Source organism: Aethalodelphis obliquidens, unplaced genomic scaffold (genome assembly GCF_003676395.1).
Source record: "Aethalodelphis obliquidens isolate GAN/ISIS:26980383/991018 unplaced genomic scaffold, ASM367639v1 scaffold118, whole genome shotgun sequence".
Taxonomy (NCBI): domain Eukaryota; kingdom Metazoa; phylum Chordata; class Mammalia; order Artiodactyla; family Delphinidae; genus Aethalodelphis; species Aethalodelphis obliquidens.
This window is the reverse complement of record NW_020838062.1, coordinates 1,906,390-1,930,360: the sequence shown is the minus strand read 5'-3', so window position 1 is coordinate 1,930,360 and position 23,971 is coordinate 1,906,390. Positions and strand designations below refer to the sequence as shown.

The following is a 23,971-nucleotide window of genomic DNA, read 5'->3' as shown; positions in this document are numbered from 1 at the left end:
TGAAGACCCAGAGCCACAACCTGGAATGCAGTGGGTGGGTCCCAGATGGCAGCATCAGGACCCTGATAATGGAGGTCTAAGAGTGACTTGGGACCCAAGAGGTGGGGCTTAGGGCAATTTTAGCACCACTGGCAATGATGATTCAGAGCCTTGTCCTGGAACCTGGTGGGTGGGACTCAGGGCAGCAGCAGCAAAGCCTGGATAATGGCAGCCATAGTGTGACTTATAACCAAGGAGGCTAGACCAGGGCAGAAGAGGCTTTCCTGGTGAAGGTGGGACAAAGCCTTGACTGTGGCCAGGGGAGAGTGAAGAGCAGAGGCAGCTCCAATCTCGTATATGGCAAGATGCTGTGGCATCTGATTTCTAAGAGTGGGGCACAGCAGCAGCTGGGGACCCTGAGGGCAAGTCTCACCTCAGTGACAGCTCCAGGGAGTAGAGATGTAGAGGGGGCCACTCCATTTCATCAACTGACATCAGAATCAAGAAAGACTGTGGGAGACCTCTGTAGCAAAAGCTGCAAATGTCCACAGTGGTGAGGCTTTTTGCTGGGGTTCTCCTGCCCTCCTTCTCCCTGTGTGGTGAACTTCCTCAGAGGTGATTCTTCCAGGTGCAGAGCAGGTCCTGACTGGGAGATGAGGTGACATAGGTAGCATGCTTCCTGTACTTTTCTATGTGGCCATCCTTGATTTTTGAGCTCCTCAGGTTTTTGCTACTGCTTCTTTGTTTTCTAGAGCTTTCCCTTAGCTGTTTTCTTCAGTTTGTAGTTATTTATTGTTCTTATGGATTTGTGTGTGTGTGTGTGTGTGTGTGTGTGTGTGTAAGGGGGAGATGAGCTTTGAGACCTCTCCATCTTGTTGACACTACCTTCTGCATAGTAATTTTGGATTTTCTTTATTTTTAAAATCTGTTCTCCCCCAGGAGATAATACAGTATTAGGGAAAATGCCATCCTTTTAATGAAGTAAATTTATCCTCTCTTTAGGTTGTTTTATGAACTGTATCAGCAACTCCACATCTGTGCCTCTTCTGCTTCCCCCTGACATAAACACATCAGGGTCCTTTCTCAATGTAGTTGAACTAATACTTATTACTTACCCTGAACTTAATCACTTGGTGAGCTTAACTTTTCCCATAGCATAGAAGTGCATATCTTTCAAAGGTGTCTCATTACATCTTCAGGAGTTTGGGGGAAAAGGAATGATCAACCTCAATGTATGTTGAGCTTTACCATTTACAAAGCAATTTTATGGTTTATTATCTTATTTACTTATTTCTTCCGAAAGCATTATAAGTTGGGGAATTATCTCTGTGTCACATGTAAGGAAATAGTTCACATGATCAGTTAGTGGCAGATTCAGGACTAAAACTCTGTTCATTTGACCCTAGTTCTTTGGATTTACCACTATTCCATTTTTAAGACTAAAAAGATGACTAAACTTGCCTAACCTATAGATACTGTATTAGTAACATCATTTTCATTTTAAATGATGCATTATTAATATCATATTTAGTCCAGCCAGTAATGACAGATATAAGGCAAAACAAGCATGGTTATTGCATCAGTCTCATCAACTTAATAAGCATGTGGCTTTAAACAATCCCTTTCTTTTGTTGGTGTCTTAGGTTGTCAATCTGTAAAATGAAGAGAAATAATTATATGGTCTCTAAGGTCCTCCATAATCCTGACATACTATGATTCTTTGTTGTTTCCCCAGACTATTTTGGATGGGTACAAACTACAGAATCTTCAGCTTGTTGCACTTCAGTTATTTAAGAAGAGAGAGTTCTAACTTGTGTTCTAGATTAAACAAGATTCCAGCTCCCCCTGCAATAATTGACCACATAAGAAGAAAAATTTATCAGGAATCAAGTGCAAAATCATAGAGAAATCTATTGAAAATTGTTTTGGAATGATATTTTGCATTAATTTTTGACTTAAAATTTATTAGTGAAGAATGCTGCTATCAGCACAGAGTCAGAAAGGGATGGAAATGCATCATCAAGGAAATTATTATTTCAGTAAGAGAGGCAGCACAGTATATTGGCTTTATATTCAGGAATTCTGGATCCAAATTTTAACTTTTCCATTAACAGTCAGTGTGGTTAAAACTTATGTTCAGGGACTTTACAATTTCCATCTATAAATCCACCTGGAGTAGATATCTCTGAAGCCCTTTATAGCTTGCTATGACTCTGTGAGGATTCTACTTTTTATCCCCTTCCAGTAATAAAAAAATTGGCTTTTCATTCAATTCATAGACCTATTTCCCAGAAATCAAACTAGGCTAACCAGGGTCAAGATTCCCCACAGTGAGAGTTAAGGGAAAATGAGAAAGAGGTTTTCACAAAATCAATTGAGCTCCTGTAGCCTCTCTCCCCACAGCCCATGTAAGATGGATTCAGAACATTGGTGATTAAGTTAAATGTGAGCCAAGACCTGACAGGGTGTCTGTTTTTATCTCTTCAGCATATTGATGTCAGTTAGCTCTGCACTACAGTTTCCTTCTTTCTTCCCCCTTCCAAATGAGGTATCTGTATCACTTGTGGTACTCTTCACTAAACCAGCCAATCACCTCTAGTCTTCACTGGTTTCCAGTGCTTTTTGACCAAAGCTTTCCTTATGGCTTTGGCTGATGGGGGTGCCAATATTTTGTTGTGACTATTTACATTTGAATTATGCATTCAAGTACATAAGCTACTATTTTACAAAAGAGAAAACAAACTTTGAATACTTCTAGATATTAAGTATTAAGTCTGGAAATTTTAATGCATTATTTAATATTGATACAACATATCAGTGAAGTTATTTTAATTTTAAAGATGAGAAGGCTATTAGTAGAGGTGTTATGTGACTTGCTTAAGGTCACTCAACTAATAAATTCAAATTCATGTCTCCAGACTTTTTAGGCCTAGGTACCTTTTTCATTCCACGTGTATCTATTTTATCATTTGAGTGTCTCAGAACACCTGTAAGCAGAGGAGCGATTACCTTTACCTTTTTTCTGCTCTGTTTTTTTTCTATAGACACACAGTTGATGCTCATTAAAGATGCATTGAACGATTATGTGAATTGAATTCGGTTTATGAACTAAGGAATTTGGGTTCAAAATGACTTTTCAAAGTTTATCAGCCAGGGAGTGGCAGTTTAGAGTAAGAACTATTCAATTCAGATGTGCCTACTATTTTGGTGGGAAGACATATTGACTGCCTCTCAAGATTCCTTCTAACTGTTAACCTGTCTCTTATTGCCCCGATTAACTGGATGCTATGAATAGTTATTATATATCTATTAATGGCGACCTTCTGGGTCCAAAGTAAGAATGGGTAAAACTGAGACCTATAGGACTATAATTTGCTTAATTGTCTACTCCAAATCACGAATACAGCTGGTACTAGGATGTAGGATTCCTGACTTCTAGATTATTACTTGATTCTACACCATGCTTCTTGACCCTTGGCAACAGCCATTTCCTTCACTATATCTCTCTTTCCCCAAAACTACCCAGGGCCTTTCTTTATTTCTAGTCCCGTCAAACCACACCAAGCCCCTCCTCATAAAGTGAAAGCATTAGTCACAGCCTCGGCCTGATTAGGTGATTAGTAAAGTGCCCACTGCTTGGAAAGGCTTGCAGAAGGCATCCACACTGGATAAACAGAAGGTAGCTGAGGGTCTCTAGAAAATCAGAAAATTTGGATTATAGTTCTATCTCTGACCCTCACTAGCAATACGACTGTGGGCAAATTTGGTGTTCTCTCTGAGCTTATTTCCCCATGTATGAAATGAAAGAGATTAGGAATCTCTTAAGCGTTCTGGTAGCTTTAACATTTAATGGACTGCTATTGCTTTGTTGCCTTATCTCCATAGGGTGAGAGATAGGTAGATTACATGTAATTCAAAGGTCTTTCTGGGTCTGTTGTCCTGTGAACCTGTGTTTCTCTAGGCTAGAAAAGGGGTAAGTTAACAAAATTTTCCTTTTTTTTTTTGGAGGCCCTTTTGTTCATGAAACAAAATGTGATAAATCAACTTTATGCCATGTATTATTCCCACAGATATCCTGTCCAAGATTTCTACTGGTGTTTCTCCACTGCTGGGTTGGGGCTGGACTGTATGTTTGGCTCATGCCAAAGTGCTTGCTGGTTTGGTTGTGGTACAAAGCTATTTAATTGGCCCAGTCTACTGATTGACATTTTCTTGAATTAAAGTGTTAGACATTTAATTGTTTGCTATTAAGAACTATTATTTTGTGTCTCTTTTTCTTCCACTGCCTCAGACTCTCTCCGAAGCATGCTCCAGATATTCCTGATGACAGCACCGACAACATCACTATATTCACCAGAATCTTGGATCGTCTTCTGGATGGCTATGACAACCGGCTGCGACCTGGGCTTGGAGGTCAGTTATTGTTTCAAGATCTTCTTGGCTATTGTCATCTAAAAAGATTCTTAAGGTACCTTCAATAGTGTCTTGATCAATGAGGTTAGTGTAAAGCTGAGTTTCTTCCCTCTGAGCACTGGAAATTAATTCTAATCCTTCATTTCAATGGTCAATCTCTCTGGTCTGGTTTTGGAAGGTTCCAAATTTCACTTAGGTAAATGCATATAGGGTATTAAACCACAACATTTGGTCACACCCGTTTCTGGTAATAAAATACCAATCCCTGCCTGGATGGCAGGTGTGTCCCAGGAACAGCTGGGAAACATGTCTTTGTTCTAAAAACCCTGAGCACATATCAGCCTGATATTCCAAAGAGGAGAAATCTGATGGCTAGATGGGATCTCAGTTTAGTATGATCAGCAATATGATCGCAATGAAGTAAATGCATTATAATACCTCATGGACCATATTGAAAGGGCAAGTATACCAATGTATTTATGTTTTTTTCCTGAACCATTTGAGAATTAGATGCAGATATCATAACCCTTTATCCCTAAATACTTCAGTGTGTATTTTCTTAGAACAAAGAAGTTATTTTATAAAATTACAATGAAATTATAAATTCAGAAAATGTGACCTAATACTATTTACTAATCTGTAGTCCATATTCAACTTTTGCCAATTATCTACATTTATTATATGATATTCTATTGTAATAAAACCCTTTCCTTCTCTTTAGTTAATTAGGTAACTATCAGCATGAACAGATGGATTCTTATTTTATTGAATGAAATGTAATCCATTAATATTATTATATATTATTATCTATTTTGATTACAATGTTTGTTCATAATTCCCTGTGTTTGCTTGGTGGGAGCTTATTCAAGCTGACTTTTGATATATTCTCATTTTTGAGCACTTTTTGGCATAACAGTATATTACAGACTTAACTTGTACTCTCCCTCATTCAGCCTTATAATCAATCATTTTTTCCAAGAAGAAACAGCATCTTTTTTTGTGGGAAATTATATTTAAAATCCAACTTCTGTGTGCTAGATATTTTCATTGCTACTGGGTGTCATTTGCATCTAGGACCTTTCAGTGGACAGAATTGAGAAAATAGAAAATTACATATATACATATACACACACCTGTATATATTCGTATATATATATACATATAGATATATAAACAAATATGTGTATAAATGTAGACATATGTGTATGTGCATGTGTAATGAGTCTATACTGATACCACTAATTCCAATTGAACAAATTATTCTTCACTGATTTACTAATTTGTTTTATTCTACAATATACATAAAATAGTGAATAGTGTTGGAATTACTATACCTATACCACTATAATAAACTCACTTATTAATTAAAGTTAAAGATATGTTTGCATGGTCTTTTTTTGGGGTTGTTTGTTTTTAGATGAAGGCTATATGGCTCTTGCTTTAGTATAAATAATAGATTGGAACAGGGCAGTATTGGAGGAAGAGAAGACCAGTCAGAAATTGATTTCAGTTGTCCAGAATGAAGGTGATGATTGTGGGAATGTAGAGAATTTGGTGACTGATTAAATTATGGGATTAGGGGAAAGGGAGGAGAAAATGATAACCTCTAAGTTCCTGGTTTAGATGACTGAGTGGTGCCATTTTCTAAAATAAGGAATATTGGAGGAGGAACAGTAGTATTTTGTTTTATTATGTTTCTTTTGGAGTTTGGTTGGAACAAAGAAGGTAGGGGAAGGAGGCGGAAATTAGTTGTAGACATTAAGAGTTTGAGTACCCATGAAAAATATGCATGGAGCCTTTTGCTCTGGCTAACATGGAGTAACAGGAACCAGATTTATCTTCTTAAAAGACAACTAAGAAATGAACAAACATAGTATATAGTAGTTATCAGAAATTGAACAAAGGCAGCACAGGACAGTGATTCTTGAAAGAAGTGAAACAAACAAGCTGAGCCATAGGATTATATCACCTTACTGCCTCAATAAATTTCAGGCTGCAGTGTAGGGAGGGAGAATCCACATAGTGCCTGGTGGACTCCCTTAGTTGATGAGAAAGAGTTTTGAATTTGGGGTGGCCAAGATGGCTAAAATTTGTAGGGCAGAGAAGAAGCAAGAGGTGCATGGAGAAGTGAGAGTTGTGCAGAGGGAAAGATCCAGAAATCTGCTGAGAATTTCCCTCAAGTTTTCAGGTAAGTACTGCTCAGCTCATGCATATAAGGAAACAGCCCAAGGTTGAGGAAAGGACCACTGGACAACAGCAGATGGAATAATAGGGTTGGGAATAACTTGTGTTGCTACCAACCAGAGTGGAAAAACTTGCAACATATGGGGTTAGGGTAGGGTACTCAGAAGAATATGGCTTCAGTGGCATGGCAAAACCATCCCCAAACAAAGGCTGTTCTGGTCCCAACTAACAAAGCTTAAAAGCAAGCTTGAAAAGTAAATATCAAAATGTTTTCAGAACATTATCTCAGAACAAAGTTTAAGAATATTTGCACAAGGTGAATGTACAATGGCTGGTATGTAGTCAAAAATTACCAGACATGTAAAGAAGCAAGAAAATACAACCCCAAAAGGCAGAATAACCAATCAATAAAAACAGATGCATAAATGACACAAATGAATTAGTAGATAAGTATATTAAAATAGATATGTCTAAATTCCATATGTTCAAAAGTAGAGGAAAATATGAGCATGTTGAGTAGAGACATGTAAGTTAAAAAAACAAAAACAAATTGAACTTCTAGGTATAAAAAACACAATATCTGAGGTGAAATGCATACCAGATGAGACTAACAACAGATTAGACACTGAGGAAGAAAAGATTGATGAGCTTGAAGACACAGCAATGGTAGCTAGCAAAAATGAAACACAGAGGGAAGAAAAGACTGAAAAAGTGAACAGGACATCAGTGCACTGTGGGATAGCTTCAAGTGGCCTAATATAAGTGTAACTGGATTATCTGAAGGGAGAGGCAGAAAATGTCTTTGAAGAAAATCTAGTCAAAAAATATTCTAAATTTGATGAAAATTATAATCTGCCCAAACCAAGTTCAACAAACAAGAAACATGAAGAAAATTACACCAAGGGAAATTATCAAATTGCTTAGAACTAATGATAAAGAGAAAATCTTAAAAGCAAACATAGTGAAACAGAACATTTATATACACAGGGAAAATTTTAGAAAGACAGCAGGCTTCTTGTCAGAAACAGGGAAGCAAGAAGGTAGTTAGCAACAGCTTTAAAATACTAAAAATGTCAATCTAGAATTCTATACCAGAGATAATATATTTTAAAAACATAGGTAAAATAAATACATTTTCTGACATATAGAGGCTAAAAATTTCATCACCAGCAGGTCTGTACTGCAAGAAATGTTAAGGGAAATGTGTCAGGCAGAAGGAAAATGATGCTAGATAGAAATATGGATCTATAGGACTTCCCTGTTAGTCCAGTGGTTAAAACTCCATGCTCCCAATGCAGGGTGCCCAGGTTCAATACTGGGTCAGGGAACTAGATCCCTCATGCCACAACTAAGAGCACATATGCCAGAACTAAGACTCAGTGCAGCCGAATAGAATAGAATAGAACAAAATTAAAAATAAATAAATAAATAAAATTAAAATGGATGTATAAAAAGGAAGGAAGAGCAACAAAAATGGAAAATATGTGGGTAAATATGTCTCTTTTTTTCCTAAATATCTTTAATAAATAACTACCTAAAGCAAAAATAATAACATTGTATTGTGTGGTTTATAATGTATATGTGAGGAAAATGTATGACAACAATAGCACAAAGGCCAGAAGATGAAATGGAAATACACTGCACATGATGTGATATGATATTATTACTTGTAGGTAGATTGTAATAAATTAAGAATGTGCACTGTAGAACTTAAAAATTATAGCTAATAAAGCAAGAAAGTTTATAAAATCAATAGGAAGGCAGAAAAAGAGAAAAATGTAACAAAGAATAGATGAAACACATGGAAAACCAATAGCAACCATATTAATCATCACATTAAATATAAATAACCTAAACTTCTATTTTAAAAGGCAGAGATGGTCAAAATAGATAAAAAGAAAGACCCACAATTGGTCCCTGAGAGAAACCCACTTTAAAGATAGACAGAGAAAGACAAATATATGATATCGCTTATATGCAGAATCTTAAAAAAATGATACAAATGAACTTATTTACAAAACAGAAACAGACTCACAGACTTACAGAACAAACTTAAGGTTTTGTACCGGGGGAAAGGGTGGGGGAGAGGGATAGATTGGGAGTTTGGGATTGACATGTACACACTACTATATGTAAAATAGATAACCAATGAGGACCTACTGTATAGCACAGGGAACTCTGCTCAATATTCTGCAATAAATGAAATGGGAAAAGAATTTGAAAAAGAATAGATACATGTATATGTATAACTGAATCACCTTGCTGTACACCTGAAACTAACACAACATTGTTAATAAACTATGCTCCAACATAAAGAGAAAGAAAAGAGTACATAACAATCCTAAGTATTTATGCACCTAATCATAGACATGAAGCAAAAACAGGAAACTGAAAGGAAAAAGAGATGATCTATAATTATAGTTAGAGATTTTAACACTCCTCTCTCAATAAACAATATAACGAGTAGACAGAAAATAAGTAAATGTAGCAGGAAGAGGAACCATTGTCAACCAACTTGACTTAATTGTCATTTGTAGAACACTCCAACAAACAGCAGCAGAATACACCTCCTTTTCAGCTGAACCTACAACATTTACCAAGATAGACCATATTCCTTGTTGTAAAAAATTAAAAGAATTCACAGTATACAAAGTATGTTCTCTGGCCAAAAGGAATAAAATTAGAAATTAAAAACAGATATATCTGGAAAATCTCCAAGTACTTGCGAACTAAATAATATACTTCTAAATAAAATATAAGTCAAAGAAGAACTCAAAAGAAAAATTTAAAACCTTTTCAATTAAACAAAATTAAAAACATGGTATAAAGTAGTGCTAAATTAAAGAAACTTATAATACTAGATAACTGTTTTAGAAAAGACTAACCTTAAATCAAGTCCCCATGCCTGGGGTTGACAGCAGCTCCAGGTCTCCTCAGCTTGCCTTTTCCAGCATGGACCACTGCCCCATGAACCAGATCAAGGACACTTCAGGGCACAGTAACCTCAGCAGTGCCATGCCCAAGTTAGAGTCTAGATTCCATGAATGGGGGCTGGGAGGATGAAGGGATTTCCTACCTCTCAGCCAAACTTGCCCAGAATTTAGCCATAACAATAGGTAGCTTGCTCTAGGATGAGAAATGCTGGTGTCTTGCCCCTCCCAGGAAGGTAGCCCTCTAAGTGGGAGCTGGGAGAAGAGAGAGCCCTGTGTTCTTTCTGGGCTGCACCAGTCTGGAGTACAGTTTCCTTCAGACTGATCTGGGAAGGGGGAGGGTGGGAACAATTCTTGTTTTAAATAGTCTGGACTCTTGATTTCCTTACTGAGTTTTAGTAGATTTTCTTTAATAAATAGTTTACTTTTCTTTTGTTGTATGCCCTTAGGACCATTTCCAGAAACTTTAAATTGTAGTTTTTAAAATACATTTTGCAAGTTTCACTGAGGAGCAAGTCTGCAGAGCTCGTCATGCTTTCATGCCAGAAATGGAATTTCTAGTAACATTTTTTAAAGATTTCATCAGATTATATACCTAGATGATTATGTCATATGAGAAGAAAGTTTTAATTCTTCCTGTGCTATATGGATGCACTGGTTTTCTTCTCTTGTTTTAGTGCACTGACTAGACCTCGCATATAATGTTGAACAGAAAAGATGAAAACAGACACCATTGTCTGTTTTTGATCTTACAGAGAAAGCTTCCAGTCTTTCACCATAAAGTATGATGTTAGGTGTAAGTTTTTCTTAGATGCATTTTATCAAGTTCAGGAAGTTCTCTTCTACTCTGGTTTTGAAAATTTTTAATGAGAATGAATATTGCAATTTTTCAAATGGTCTTACTGTGTCTATTGAGTTGATTCTATGACTTTTAAAAAATTTTGTTAATATGGTGAATTACATTGATTTTCAAATGTTTAAACCAACCTTCATTCTCATGATAAATGCCACTTGTATATTAATTACTTTATATTATAGATAGGTTTGAGGTCTGGTAGTATAAGTCCTCCGGCTTTGTTCTTCTTAAAGATTGTCTTGGCTATTTTTGGCCCTTTGCATTTCTAGATAACTTTTAGAATCAGCTTATCATTTTCTAATAAAATCTGGAATTGACTTTGCCTTGAGTCTATAGGTTAACTTGAGGAATTTAAAAAATTATAATACTAAACCTTCTAAATGATGAACATGATATATTTCTCCATTCATTTTGTTCTCCTTTAATTTCTCTCAATAATGTTTTGACATTTTCATTTTAGAGGTCTTGCATATTTTTGATTAATCAATGCCTTGAGACTTGATTTTTATTTATTTATTTATTCTTTTTTTTATTTTTTATTTTTCGCGGTACGCGGGCCTCTCACTGTTGTGGCCTCTCCCGTTGCGGAGCACAGGCTCCGGACGTGCAGGCTCAGTGGCCATGTCTCACGGGCCCAGCCGCTCCGCGGCATGTGGGATCTTCCTGGACCGGGGCACGAACTCATGTCCCCTGCATCGGACTCTCAACCGCTGTGCCACCAGGGAAGCCCCTTGATTTTTATTTTTAAATTTTGTTACTGCTGTGTAGAAATATGATTGGTTTTATTATTTTTTAAAATTAATTTATTTTATTTATTTTTGGCTGCATTGGGTCTTTGTTGCTGTGCGTGGGCTTTCTCTAGTTGTGGTGAGTGGAGGCTACTCTTCGTTGTGGTGCTCAGTCTTCTCATTGTGGTGGCTTCTCTTGTTGCGGAGCATGGGCTCTAGGCACCTGGGCTTCAGTAGTTGTGGCATGCAGGCTCAGTAGTTGTGGCTCTCGGGCTGTAGAGCGCAGGCTCAGTAGTTGTGGCACACAGGCTTTGTGGCTCCGTGGCACGTGGGATCTTCCCAGATGAGGGCTCGAACCTGTGTCCCCTGCATTGGCAGGGAGATTTGTAACCACTGCACCACCAGGGAAGCCCATGATTGGTTTTATATTTGCCTTTCTATCCAGAGACCTTGTTGTATTGACTTATTGATTTTAATAGTTTTCTATTGTTTCTTTTACATTCTCTTAATACATATTTATATCATTTAGCTTCACTTAGGTTTTTAATGCAGGACTACACAAATTCCTTGATATGTTAATGATAATTATGAATATATAGGATGAAGTTTTAGTATGTAGTCTTTGGTGACCATGGGACGTTTCTTCCCCCAAAACACCTATTAAGATCTCAGTTGGAATGTAAGTAACATATAGACCAGATTGGGAAATGCTGCTCTGGAGACCTCCCTGGTTTATTAATATCCAACCTAAAGTGTGCTTTCTAGAAGTGAGCATAATACTCTAGATATGTTCTAGTTACCTCATGGTAAAACAGGGATTAATGTAGCCTAAAACAGAATTAGCCTACTTGGTGATGACATTACCCCCTTGGATTACTCTGAGCTTTTTATCAAGTAAAATCCACCAGATCTTTTTCTCATGACTATTGACCAGCCAATTGCCTCAATCCGACGTACTATGGCATTTATTTTTAAACATTAATGCATGATTTCCCCTATTTATCCTTATTAAATTTCATTCTATATGTTTAACTCTAATCATTTCAACCTACATAAAACTTTTGAAATCCTAAAAGTTCAGTGTATTACTATCACTTTTAGTTTTTTATTTTATTTTATTTTTTAACATCTTTATTGGAGTATAATTGCTTTACAATGGTGAGTTAGTTTCTGCTTTATAACAAAATGAATCAGTTATACATATACATATATCCCCATATCTCTTCCCTCTTGTGTCTCCCTCCCTCCCACCCTGCGTATCCCAACCCTCTGCATGGTCACAAAGAATCGAGCTGACCTCCCTGTGCTATGTGGCTGCTTCCCACTAGCTCTCAATTTTACATTTGGTAGTGTATATTTCTCCATGCCACTCTCACACTTTGTCCCAGCTTACCCTTCACCCTACCCATACCCTCAAGTCCATTCTCTAGTAGGTCTGTGTCTATTCCCATCTAACCCCTAGGTTCTTCATGACCTTTTTTTTTTTTTTTTTAGATTCCATATATTTGTGTTAGCATACGGTATTTGTTCTTCTCTTTCTGACTCACTTCACTCTGTATGACAGACTCTAGGTCCATCCACCTCACTACAAATAACTCAATTTCATTTCTTTTTATGGCTGAGTAATATTCCATTGTATATATGTGCCACATCTTCTTTATCCATTCATCTGTTGATGGACACTTAGGTTGCTTCCATGTCCTGGCTATTGTAAATAGAGGCGCAATGAACATTGTGGTACATGACTCTTTTTGAATTATGTTTTTCTCAGGGTATATGCCCAGTAGTGGGATTGCTGGGTTGTATGGTAGTTCTATTTTTAGTTTTTTAAGGAACCTCCATGCTGTTCTCCATAGTGGCTGTATCAATTTACATTCCCAACAACAGTGCAAGAGGGTTCCTTTTACTCCACACCCTCTCCAGCATTTATTGTTTGTAGATTTTTTGATGATGGCCATTCTGACTGGTGTGAGATGATATCTCATTGTAGTTTTGATTTGCATTTCTCTAATGATTAATGATGTTGAACATTCTTTCATGTGTTTGTTGGCAATCTGTATCTCTTCTTTGGAGAAATGTCTATTTAGGTCTTCTGCCCATTTTTGGATTGGGTTGTTTGTTTTTTTATTATTGAGCTGCATGAGCTGCTTGTAAATTTTTGAGGTAAGTCCTTTGTCAGTTGCTTCATTTTCAAATATTTCCTCCCATTCTGAGGCTTGTCTTTTGGTCTTGTTTATGGTTTCCTTTGCTGTGCAAAAGCTTTTAAGTTTCATTAGGTCCCATTTGTTTATTTTTGTTTTTATTTCCATTTCTCTAGGAGGTGGGTCAAAAAGGATCTTGCTGTGATTTATGTCATAGAGTGTTCTGCCTATGTTTTCCTCTAGGAGTTTGATAGTTTCTGGCCTTACATTTAGGTCTTTAATCCATTTTGAGTTTATTTTTGTGTATGGTGTTAGGGAGTGTTCCAATTTCATTCTTTTACATGTAGCTGTCTAGTTTTCCCAGCACCACTTACTGAAGAGGCTGTCTTTTCTCCACTGTATATTCTTGCCTCCTTTATCAAAGATAAGGTGACCATATGTGTGTGGGTTTATCTCTGGGATTTCTATCCTGTTCCATTGATCTATATTTCTGATTTTGTGCCAGTACCATACTGTCTTGATTATTGTAGCTTTGTAGTGTAGTCTGAAGTCAGGGAGCCTGATACCTCCAGCTCCGTTTTACTTTCTGAAGATTGCTTTGGCTATTTGGGGTCTTTTGTGTTTCCATACAAATTGTGAAATTTTTAGTTCTAGTTCTGTGAAAAATGCCAGTGGTAGTTTGAAAGTGAAATAAGAAAACACTCCCATTTACCATTGCAACAAAATGAATAAAATATCTAAGAATAAACCTACCTAAGGAGATAAAAGACCTGTATGCAGAAAATTATAAGACACTGATGAAAGAAATTAAAGATGATACAAACAGATGGAGAGATATACCATGTTCTTGGATTGGAAGACTCAACATTGTGAAAATGACTATACCACCCAAAGCAATCTACAGATTCAATGCAATCCCTGTCAAACTACCACTGGCATTTTTCACAGAACTAGTACTATCACTTTTTTTTTTTTTTTTTTTTTTAGTACTATCACTTTTAGCTTCATGCTCTCTCCATACTTGAATCAGCATGCCTCTTATGTTTTTAGATTTTATTGAGGTATAATTAACAAATAAAATTGTAGGATTTAAGTATACCACATGATGGTTTGATATGTGTATACAGTGAGAAAGGATACCCCTCAGCAAGTCAACATATCCATTACCTCATATATTTGTTTTTTTTGTGGGGGTGAGAATATTAAATTCTACTCTCTTAATAAATGTCTTTTTTATGTGAAGAAACTTTTAAAAAATTGAATTATTGCCAATTTACAATTTTATATTATTGTTTCAGGTTTACCAAATCATGATTCAATATTTTTGTTAATTACACTCCATTTATTATAAAATATTGGCTTTATTCCCTGTGCTATACAATATATCCTTACAGGTTTTTTTATTTTATACATAGTAGCTTCTACTTCTTAATCCCTTACACCATCTTGACATTTCCCCCTTCCCTCTCCCCACTGGTAACCACTAGTTCTCTATATCTTGGAGTCTGTTTCTGTTTTGTTATATACATTTGTTTATTATATTTTTTAGATCCCACGTATAGTGATAACATAGACGACTTGTCTCTGCCTGACTTACTTCACTAAGCATAATGCCCTCCAGGTCCATCCATGTTGTTGCAAATGGAAAAATTTCATTCTGTTTTATGGCTGAGTAGTAATCCAGTGTATGCATGTGCATGTGTGTGTGTGTGTGTGTGTGTGCACGCGTGCATAGGTATATATATATGTATATATAGTGTATACATATATATGTACACATACCACATCTTCTTTATCCATTTATCTGTTGATGGACACTTAGGTTATTTCCATATATTGGCTATTGTAAATAATGCTACTATGAACATTGGGGTACATATATCTTCTCAAATCAGTATTTTCGCTTTCTAAGTGTATATACCAAGGAGTGGAATTTCTGGATTATATGGTTGTTCTATTTTAGTTTTTTTTTTTTTGAGGTACTTCCATACTGTTTTCTACAGTTGCTACACCAATTTATATTCCCACCAATGGTGTAGGAGAGTTCCCGTTTCTGCACATCCTTACAAACATTTGTTAATTGTGGTCTTTTTGATGATAGCCATTCTGATAGGTGTGAAATAATATCTCATTGTGGTTTTGATTTGCATTTCTCTGATGTTTAGCAAAGTTGAGCATCTTTTCAAGTGCCTATTGGCCACCTGTATGTCTTCTTTGGGAAAATGTCTGTTCAGGTCTTCTGCCCATTTTATAATTGAGGGTTTTTTTTTGTTTGATACTGAGCTTTTAAGAACTGTTTGTATATTTGTGATATTAACCCCTTGTTGGTCATATAATTTGCAAATGTTTTCTGCCATTCAGTAACCTGTCTTTCATTTTGTTAATAGTTTCTCTTGCTGTGCTAAAGCTTTAAAGTTTAATCGTCCCATTTATTAATTTTTGCTTTTGTTTCCTTTGCCTGAGGAAGCAGATCAAAAAAATATTTCTATAATTTATGTCAAAGACTGTTCTGCCTATGTTCTCTCCTGGGAGTTTTATGGTTCAGGTCTTACATTTAGGTCTTTAACTCACTTTGGGTTTATTTTTGCATATTATTTGAGAAAAATATTCTAATGTCATTCTTTTACATGTTTCTGTCCAGTTTTCCCAGCACCACTTATTGAAGAGACTGTATCTTCCCCAATGTATATTTTTGCCTGTTTGGTCATAGGTTAATTGACCATAAGTGTGTGGGTTTATTTCTGGGCTCTCTGTTCTATTCCATTGATCTAGTTGTCTGTTTTTATGCCACTACAATACTGTTTTGATTACTGTAGCTTTGTAGTATAGTTTGAAGTCAGGGAACATGATACCTCCAGCTTTGTTCTTTGTTATCAAGATTGCTTTGACTATTCAGGGTCTTTTGGTATTCTATATAAATTTTAGGATTATTTGTCCTAGTTTGTGCATTCTGATAGGGATTGCATTAAATCTATAGATTGTTTGGGGTAGTATGGATATTTTAACAATATTAATTATTCTAATCAATGATCATGGGATATCTTTCCATTTCTTTGTATCATCTTCAATTTCTTTCATCAGTGTTTTATAGTTTTCAAAGTATAGGTCTTTCACCTCCTTGGTTAAGTTTATTATTATTATTTTTTGGTGTGATTTTTAAAGGGGATTGTTTTCTTGCTTTCTCTTTCTGATATTTCTTTATTAGAAAAGTAACAGATTTCTGTTTATTAATCTTGTATCCTGCAAATTTACTGAATTAATTTATTGATTCTCATGTTTTTTTTGTGGAGACATTAGCATTTTCTATGTATAGTATCATGTCATCTGCAAATAGTGACAGTTTCACATCTTTGCTTCCAATTTGGTTGTCTTTTATTTCTTTTCTTGTCTGCTTGCTATGGCTAGGACTTCCAATACTAAGTTAAATAGAAGTGGCGAGAGTGGGCATCCTTGTCATGTTCCTTAGTTTAAAGGAAAAGCTTTCAGTTGAGCATGACGTTAGCTGTGGGCTTCTCATAAGTGGCCTTTATTATATTGAGATATATCCCCTCTATACCAACTTTAATGAGAGTTTTTAGCATGAATGTATGTTGAATTTTGTCAAATTCTATTTCTGCATCTATTGAGATGATAATGTGATTTTTATCATTTTGTTAATGTGATATATCATATTGACTGATTTATGGATATTGAATCATCCTTATATCCTTGAAATAAATCACATTTGATCATGGTGTCTGATCCTTTTCACGAATTGTTGAATTTGCTTTGCTAATATTTTGTTGAGGATGTTTGCATCTATATTCATCAGATTTATAGGCCTTTAATTTTCTTTTTTTGTAGTGTTTCATGATAATGGTGGCCTCATATAATGAGTTTTGGAGTGTTCCCTCCTCTTCAATTTTTGGGAATAATTTGAGAAGAATAGGTATTACCTTTTCTTTACATGTTTGAAAGAATTCCCCTGTGAAGCTGTCAGTTCTTAGAATTTTGTTTTATGGAAGTTTTTGATTACTAATTCAATTTCAATACTAGTGATCAGTCTATTCAGATTGTCAATTTCTTCCTGATTCAGTCTTGTAAGATTGTATGTTCCTAGAAATTTGTCCTTTTCTTCTGGGTTGTCCAATTTGTTGGTACATAACTGCTCATAGTATTCTCTTATGATATTTTGTGTCTTTGAGACATAAGGTATAATTTCTCCTCTGTCATTTCTAGTTTTGTTTATTTGAGTCCTTTCTCTATTTTTCTTAATGAGCCTGGCTAAAATGCATATCAATTTTGTTTATTTTTTCAAAATAACAGCTCTTGGTTTCATTGATCTTTTCTTGTATTTTTTGGTCTCTCTTTTATTTATTTCCATTCTGATCTTTATTATTTCCTTCCTTCTGCTGACTTTGGGCTTTATTCTTCCTTTTCTAATTACTTTATATGGTAGGTTATGTTGTTTATTTGAAATTTTTCTTCTTTCTTGAGGTAGGCCTGTACTGCTATAAATTTCCCTCTTAGAACTGCTTTTGGTGCTTTCCATAGATTTTAGAAAGATGTGTTTTTATTTTTATTTTTCTCCAAGTATTTTCTCATTTCCTCTTTGATTTCTTTGTTGACCCATTAGTTCTTTAGTAACATGTTTAGTCTCTACTTGTTTATGTTTTTCCCATTTTTTTCCTGTAATTGATTTCTAGTTTCATACAGTTGTGGTCAGAAAAAAATGCTTGATATAATTTCTATCCTCTTAAGTTTGTTGAGACTTGTTTTGTGGCATGTGATCTATCCTAGTAATCTTCCAAGTGTACTTGAAAAGAAAGAATATTCTGCTATTTTTAGATGGAAGGTCCTGTATATATCTAAGTCCAACTGGACTAATATATCACTTAAGGCAACTGTTTCCTTATTGGTTTTCTGTCTGGATGATCAGTCCATTGATGTAAGTGGGGTGTTACCATTATTGTATAATTTTCAGTTTCTCCCTTTATGTCTGTTAGTATTTGCTTTATATATTTAGGTGCTCCTATATTAGGTGAATATATGTTAACAAATGTTACAGTCTCTTTTTGTAGTGACACCTTTATCATTATATAATGCCATCCTTTGTCCTTTGTTATAGACTTTGTTTTAAATCTACTTTGTCTGATATTAGTATTGCTACCCCAGGTTTCTTTTCACCTCTGTTTGCATGGAATATCATTTTACATCCCCTCACTTTCAGTCTCCGTGTGTCTTTAGCTCTGAAGTGTGTCTCTTATAGGCAGCAAATAGATGGGTTTTGTTCTTATGTCCAATTGGCCCGGCCACCCTATGTCTTTGATTGGAGCATTTAGTTCATTGACATTTAAAATGAAGATTGATAGGTATGTACTTACTGCCATTTTGTTACTTGTTTTCTGATTGTGTTTGTAGTTCTTTTCTGTTCTTATTTTAGTCTCTTTTCTTGTGGTTTGATGATTTTCTTTAGTGGTAGCTTGTGTTCCTTTCTAGTTTTTGTGAAGGTTTTAAATTTCTGTTTACCATACAGTTCATATGTGTTGACTTATATCTACATGTTTTAAACTGATAATCATTTAATTTCAAACACATTCTAAAAAATCTATATTTTTTACTCCCCTCCCCATGTTTTGTGTTTTTGACGTCATATTTTACATCTTCATGTTTATCCGTTAACAGTATTTTTGTAGTTATATTTAATTTTACAATATTTGGCTTTTAATCTTCATACTAGCTTATTTAAGTGGTTGATCCATAGCCTTTACTATTTATTTGCCTTTAGTATTCGGATATTCTTTCCTGTAAATTCTTACTTCTTGTAGCTTTACCTTTCCCACTTAGAGAAGACCTTTTAACATTTCTTTTAAGGTTGGTTTAGTAGTGATGAACTCTTAGTTTTTGCCTATCCAGGAAATTCTTTATCTTTCCTTCAATTCTGAATGATAACCTTGCTAGTTAGAGTATCCTAGTTTGTAGGGTTTTTGTTTTTGTTTGTTTTTTTTTTGCGGTATGCAGGCCTCTCACCACTGTGGCCTCTCCTGTTGCGGAGCACAGGCTCCGGATGCGCAGGCCCAGTGGCCATGGCTCACGGGCCCAGCTGCTCCGCGGCATGCGGGATCCCCCCAGACTGGGGCATGAACCCGTGTCCCCCACATTGGCAGGCAGACCCTCAACCACTGTGCCACCAGGGAAGCCCTGTAGGGGCTTCAACTTCTTTTAGAAGTTGAAATATATCATGCCACTCCCTTCTGGTCTGCAAAGTTTCTGCTGAAAAATCAGCTTATGGCCTTATGTGGGTTCCCTTGTATGTGACTCTTTGTTTTTCTCTTGCTGCCTTTAAAATTCTCTCCATATATTTAGCTTTTGCCCTTTTAATTATGATATGTCTTTTGTGTGTCTCTTGGGTTCATCTTGTTTGGGACTCTGTGCGTCCTTTACCTGGATATCTGTTTCCTCTTCAGGTTAGAGAAATTTTCAGCCATGATTTCATCAAATACATTTTCTACCCCTTTATCTCTCTCTCCTTCTTCTGGGAACCCTATAATGTAAATGTTAGTATGCTTGATGTTGTCCCAGATGTGCCTTAAGCTATCCTCATTTTCTTTTCTTTTTATTTTTTCTTTTTTTTTTTTGCGGTACGCAGGCCTCTCACTGTTGTGGCCTCTCCCATTGCGGAGCACAGGCTCCAGACGTGCTGACTCAGCTCAGTGGCCATGACTCACGGGCCCAGCCGCTCCGCGGCATGTAGGATCTTCCCGGACCGGGGCATGAACCCGTGTCCCCTGCATTGGCAGGCGGACTCTCAACCACTGCGCCACCAGGGAAGACCCTATCCTCATTTTCTCAAATATGTTTTTCTTTTTGCTGTTCTGATTGGGTGATTTCCACTGTTCTACCTTCCAGATCAATTATGCTTTCTTCTGTATCACCAAGTCTGCTGTCAATTCCTTCTAGTGTGTTTTTCCTTTCAGTTACTGTATTATTCAGCTCTGACTGGTTCTTTTTTATATTTTCCAGTTTTTGTTGAAGATCTCACTCTGGTCATGTATTCTTTTTCAAGTTCAGTTAGCATTCTTATTACTATTGGTTTGAACTGTTTATCAGGTAAATTATTTATCTCTGTTTCATTAGGGTTTTCTTTTTTCAGGGTTTTATCTTGTTCTTTCATTTGAAACATATTCCACTATCTTCTCATTTTGTTTAACTTTCTTTGTTTGTCTCTACGAAATTAGGTGAAACAGTTACCTATCCCAGTCTTGAATGTGTATCCTTGTGTGGGAGCATCCTTATGCAGTCTGTGTATGCTCAGTGGCTTTGGTGTGAATGGTGGACATGTGATGAGCACAGGCTGCATGTTCGCCTGGGGTGCACTATCAGCTACTGCCTTGGTGGAAGGTAGGGCTGGATTTGGAGTGCCTGGAGCCAGAGCTAGGTGTGAACTGGGGATTCTCCTAGGCTTAGTGGTAGTGGTACTATTGGGGGTGGGGCTGGGGCCCAAGGGGCTGGGGCATGAATCCTGAGGGAGTTGGGCTTCTCCCAAGTATGATAGCAGTCTCTGTCTTTATTGGGGGTGTGGCAAGGATCTGAGGACTTGGACCTGCACTTCTGAGCTGATTCCACTTTTTCCCCAGTGTGTGTACCTAGGTTAGAGGCTGGGTTGAGGCAGGAAGGGTTGTAGCTCCACTACTGAGCTGCTTCCACTCCTTTCCCAGTGTGCTCACACACGTACGTGCTAGCAGTGGTGGTCTCTGCCCAAGCCAGAGGCAGAGTCAGGAACTGCGCTGGTTCTGTTCCCTCACAAGTGTCCACGCGTGCATATACACACACACACACAAACACACACACAAACACACACACACACTGGCAATGGCTGTCTCTACCTTGGACAGAGGCAGGGCTGAGGCCTGAGATGGCTCTGTTCCCTCCAGGAATGCATGCTCCACCTTAGCAAGGAGCAGTGCTGGAGCAGGATGGGCTGGAGCAGGAGCCTGGTGCAGTCTGGGGTGTGTGCTGGGGCAGTCCTGGCTGGCCAGCCAGATCGCAATTCAATTTTCAATCTGATGCCTCTGTGCTAGGACTGGGAGCAAGCAAGTGGTGTGTATGTGCTCTTGAATAGTGGAGTCTTCGTTTCATACAGTCCTCCAGTAAGTCATACTGATTTCCAAACCAGCTAAGGGGGCTCTTTTTCCCGGTGTTGGTCCTCAAGGTTGGGGTTGCCTAATACATGACTTGAACCCCTTGCTCTCCAGGGAGAATCCCTAAGCCTGTGATTTCCCCCTGTTCTTCTGGGTCACCCATTGTGGGTGCATGACCCAACCAGCTTGCTACTTTTCCCTTCCTACCAGACTGAGTGTGGTTCTTTCTTTACAGCTTTGATTGTAGAAGAGCCATTCTACTAGTTTTTGAGTCATTCTCAGTGAGTGTTGCTCTATATGTAGTTGTAGTTTTGATATATATCTGAGGGGAGGTGAGTCCAGGGTCTTTCTACTCCACTGTCTTGATCCTCTATAAAATCCATTTTTAAATTCAACTTTACAATAATAGCTCTTGTAATTGCTTGCCATTTCTATAAATAAGTTATCTTCAGTTATCTTTTATAGTCTTTCTTTTAATGGATCTGAGACCTACCGGTTACTACAAATTTGCTCCTAATATAGAACCTTCCTGCTATAACTCTTCTCTAGACCATTTCTTTCCTGGGATCCTATTAGTGTGGAGAAGTAGAGAGCTACCAACCAGTGTTAAAGAAGGCATGGGTCTAGATAGTTGGAATATACCTAAGGTAGGACTGCAGATATTGAATTCTATCTCTGACTTTAGCACCAAGTTATCACATAACATCAAATAAGTGCCTTATCTTATAGCACAGCAGTTTCCCAACTTATCACATTAATAGCAAAAATACATAATTAACTTAAAATTCACTTTTAAATAACCAGAACAATGTTTCCATGTCATGGTGGTCATTTAGGATGTCCAGATAGTCACCACTATCTCTGAAAACATGACAGGACGGAATAACTACAGGAGGCATTAAGATAGACCCTGGGAAGAACTTTTGAAGTATCAGGATATTACCCTTTATGCCCCTCTAATGAGGTTATATAGACATAGTTAGCATTAATTTATTAGTCAAACTCTGGTGGGATTTCCCAGTGGGATTTAATCAGACCTATCTTGCTTTCTCTCACTGGAATTCTTTGGCTTTAGCTACAAATAGTCAGCCATCTGGAAGCCTTCACACTGAAAGAGGAGGCATGAGGCAAAGCAATGAGTGGACAGAGTCTCTCCTGTCATCCAATCCAAACTACCATCTTTTCAAGTCAGTATAACAGATTTTGGAAGTGATTTCTAAGAGAAGTAGTGCTAGCTACAGAGTGGACAATAACATGGTTCTGTGCTCTGTCTCCTTTGTTCTTCCCCTTCCTCAGCAAGTTACTTGAAGGCAGACACTGTGTCCTGTTAATTGCTCTCTTCCCCTGGAGTACTGAGCACAGAGTTTTGCCCATAGAAGAGGTATAGGGAAAACCAGGAATGGGATATAATTGATGTGATCCCATAGGCCTTGATTTTTGTCTCTGCTTTCTTTTCTCCTGATTCATATCTTTTGGTTGGGCACAAAGTTATTATACAGATAGTTCTCTCTTTTTTCTTTTGTGGCATCAACTTCCCATTATGCCTCACTTACCAAGGGTTGAAAACAGATTTCTTGTACCTGACCCCTCGCTGCTTTCTGTCTTGGATGCTTCGTCATTTCACTGTGTGAACTGTGGGTGGCAAGGTTCCAAATCAGCAGGAATACCTGCTTTGACTAGTTCCTATTCACTTTGCTCAACTTTCTTCAAGAGCTCAGTATAAAATTGTGATCTCTCACTCTTTTGTCTGATCTCCTGTTTGTGCTAGTGTCTTTCATTTGATTATCATCTTTTGATTTCATGCTTAATTCTTTTGCCTTCTTTCTCTTAGTCATTAATCTCTCTGTTCCTCTGCTTTGAGTGCTTCAGCACTCATCATAGAAGCCTCCCTATGTTTTGGTCTAGTAGAAGTGCCATCAGCAGTTTAGAAGCCCATTCAGGTCTTATTCTTTCGTCAAAACTTAAATACCATTTCCATCATGAATTCTTCAAGCATGGGCTAGAAGACCTGAATTTATAACTTTATTTTGGCTCATTCTAGTTGAGTGACCTTAAGAAAGTCATTTGACCTCTCTAAGTCATCATGTCCCACCTTTGACAACAAAATGAGGGTAACCAGCACACATGATAGCTGCTCAGGAAACTTAACTCCTCTTCCAAATCCAATCCAGTAACAAATTCTGCCATCAAAACATCCAAAAATCTGACCAGTTCCCATCACCTCTATTGCTACCAGCTTGGTGTGAGCCACCATCATCTATCACCTGAATTATTACACAAGCCTCCTCTTGCTCGGGTGGCACCTGCTCAATGAGGCCTTTTTTTGCAATTGTATTTAAAATTTCTCATCCAAATTCCAGTTTTATTTTCCCTATAGCAACTATTGCATTACCATAGTTTACAAATATTTTATCTACTTTCCCCCACTTGAATGTAAGTTTTAGGAGTGCGGGGATTTTTTGACTCTTCGATTCACTGCCGAATTGCCAAATACTACCTAGTCCATAGTAAGTCCTCAATATTTGTTTAATGAATGAATACTTACCTCACAGGTTTATTGTGAGAAGCAAATGAAATAATATATACAAAAGTGTTTTCTAAAATTAAACACTGTAAACAT

The 23,971-nt window shown here is 37.0% G+C and overlaps 1 protein-coding gene across 2 annotated transcripts in view; it reads left to right on the top strand.

Annotated features, from left to right (window-relative positions):
* GABRA3 (gamma-aminobutyric acid type A receptor subunit alpha3) overlaps nt 1-23,971 on the top strand; it is a 154,724-nt gene that overhangs the window by 23,647 nt on the left and 107,106 nt on the right. For both annotated transcript variants that reach the window (XM_027097958.1, XM_027097959.1), the window contains exon 2: nt 4,271-4,392. In XM_027097958.1, coding sequence (XP_026953759.1) covers nt 4,271-4,392 — 122 coding nt within the window. The remainder of the gene's footprint in view (nt 1-4,270; nt 4,393-23,971) is intronic.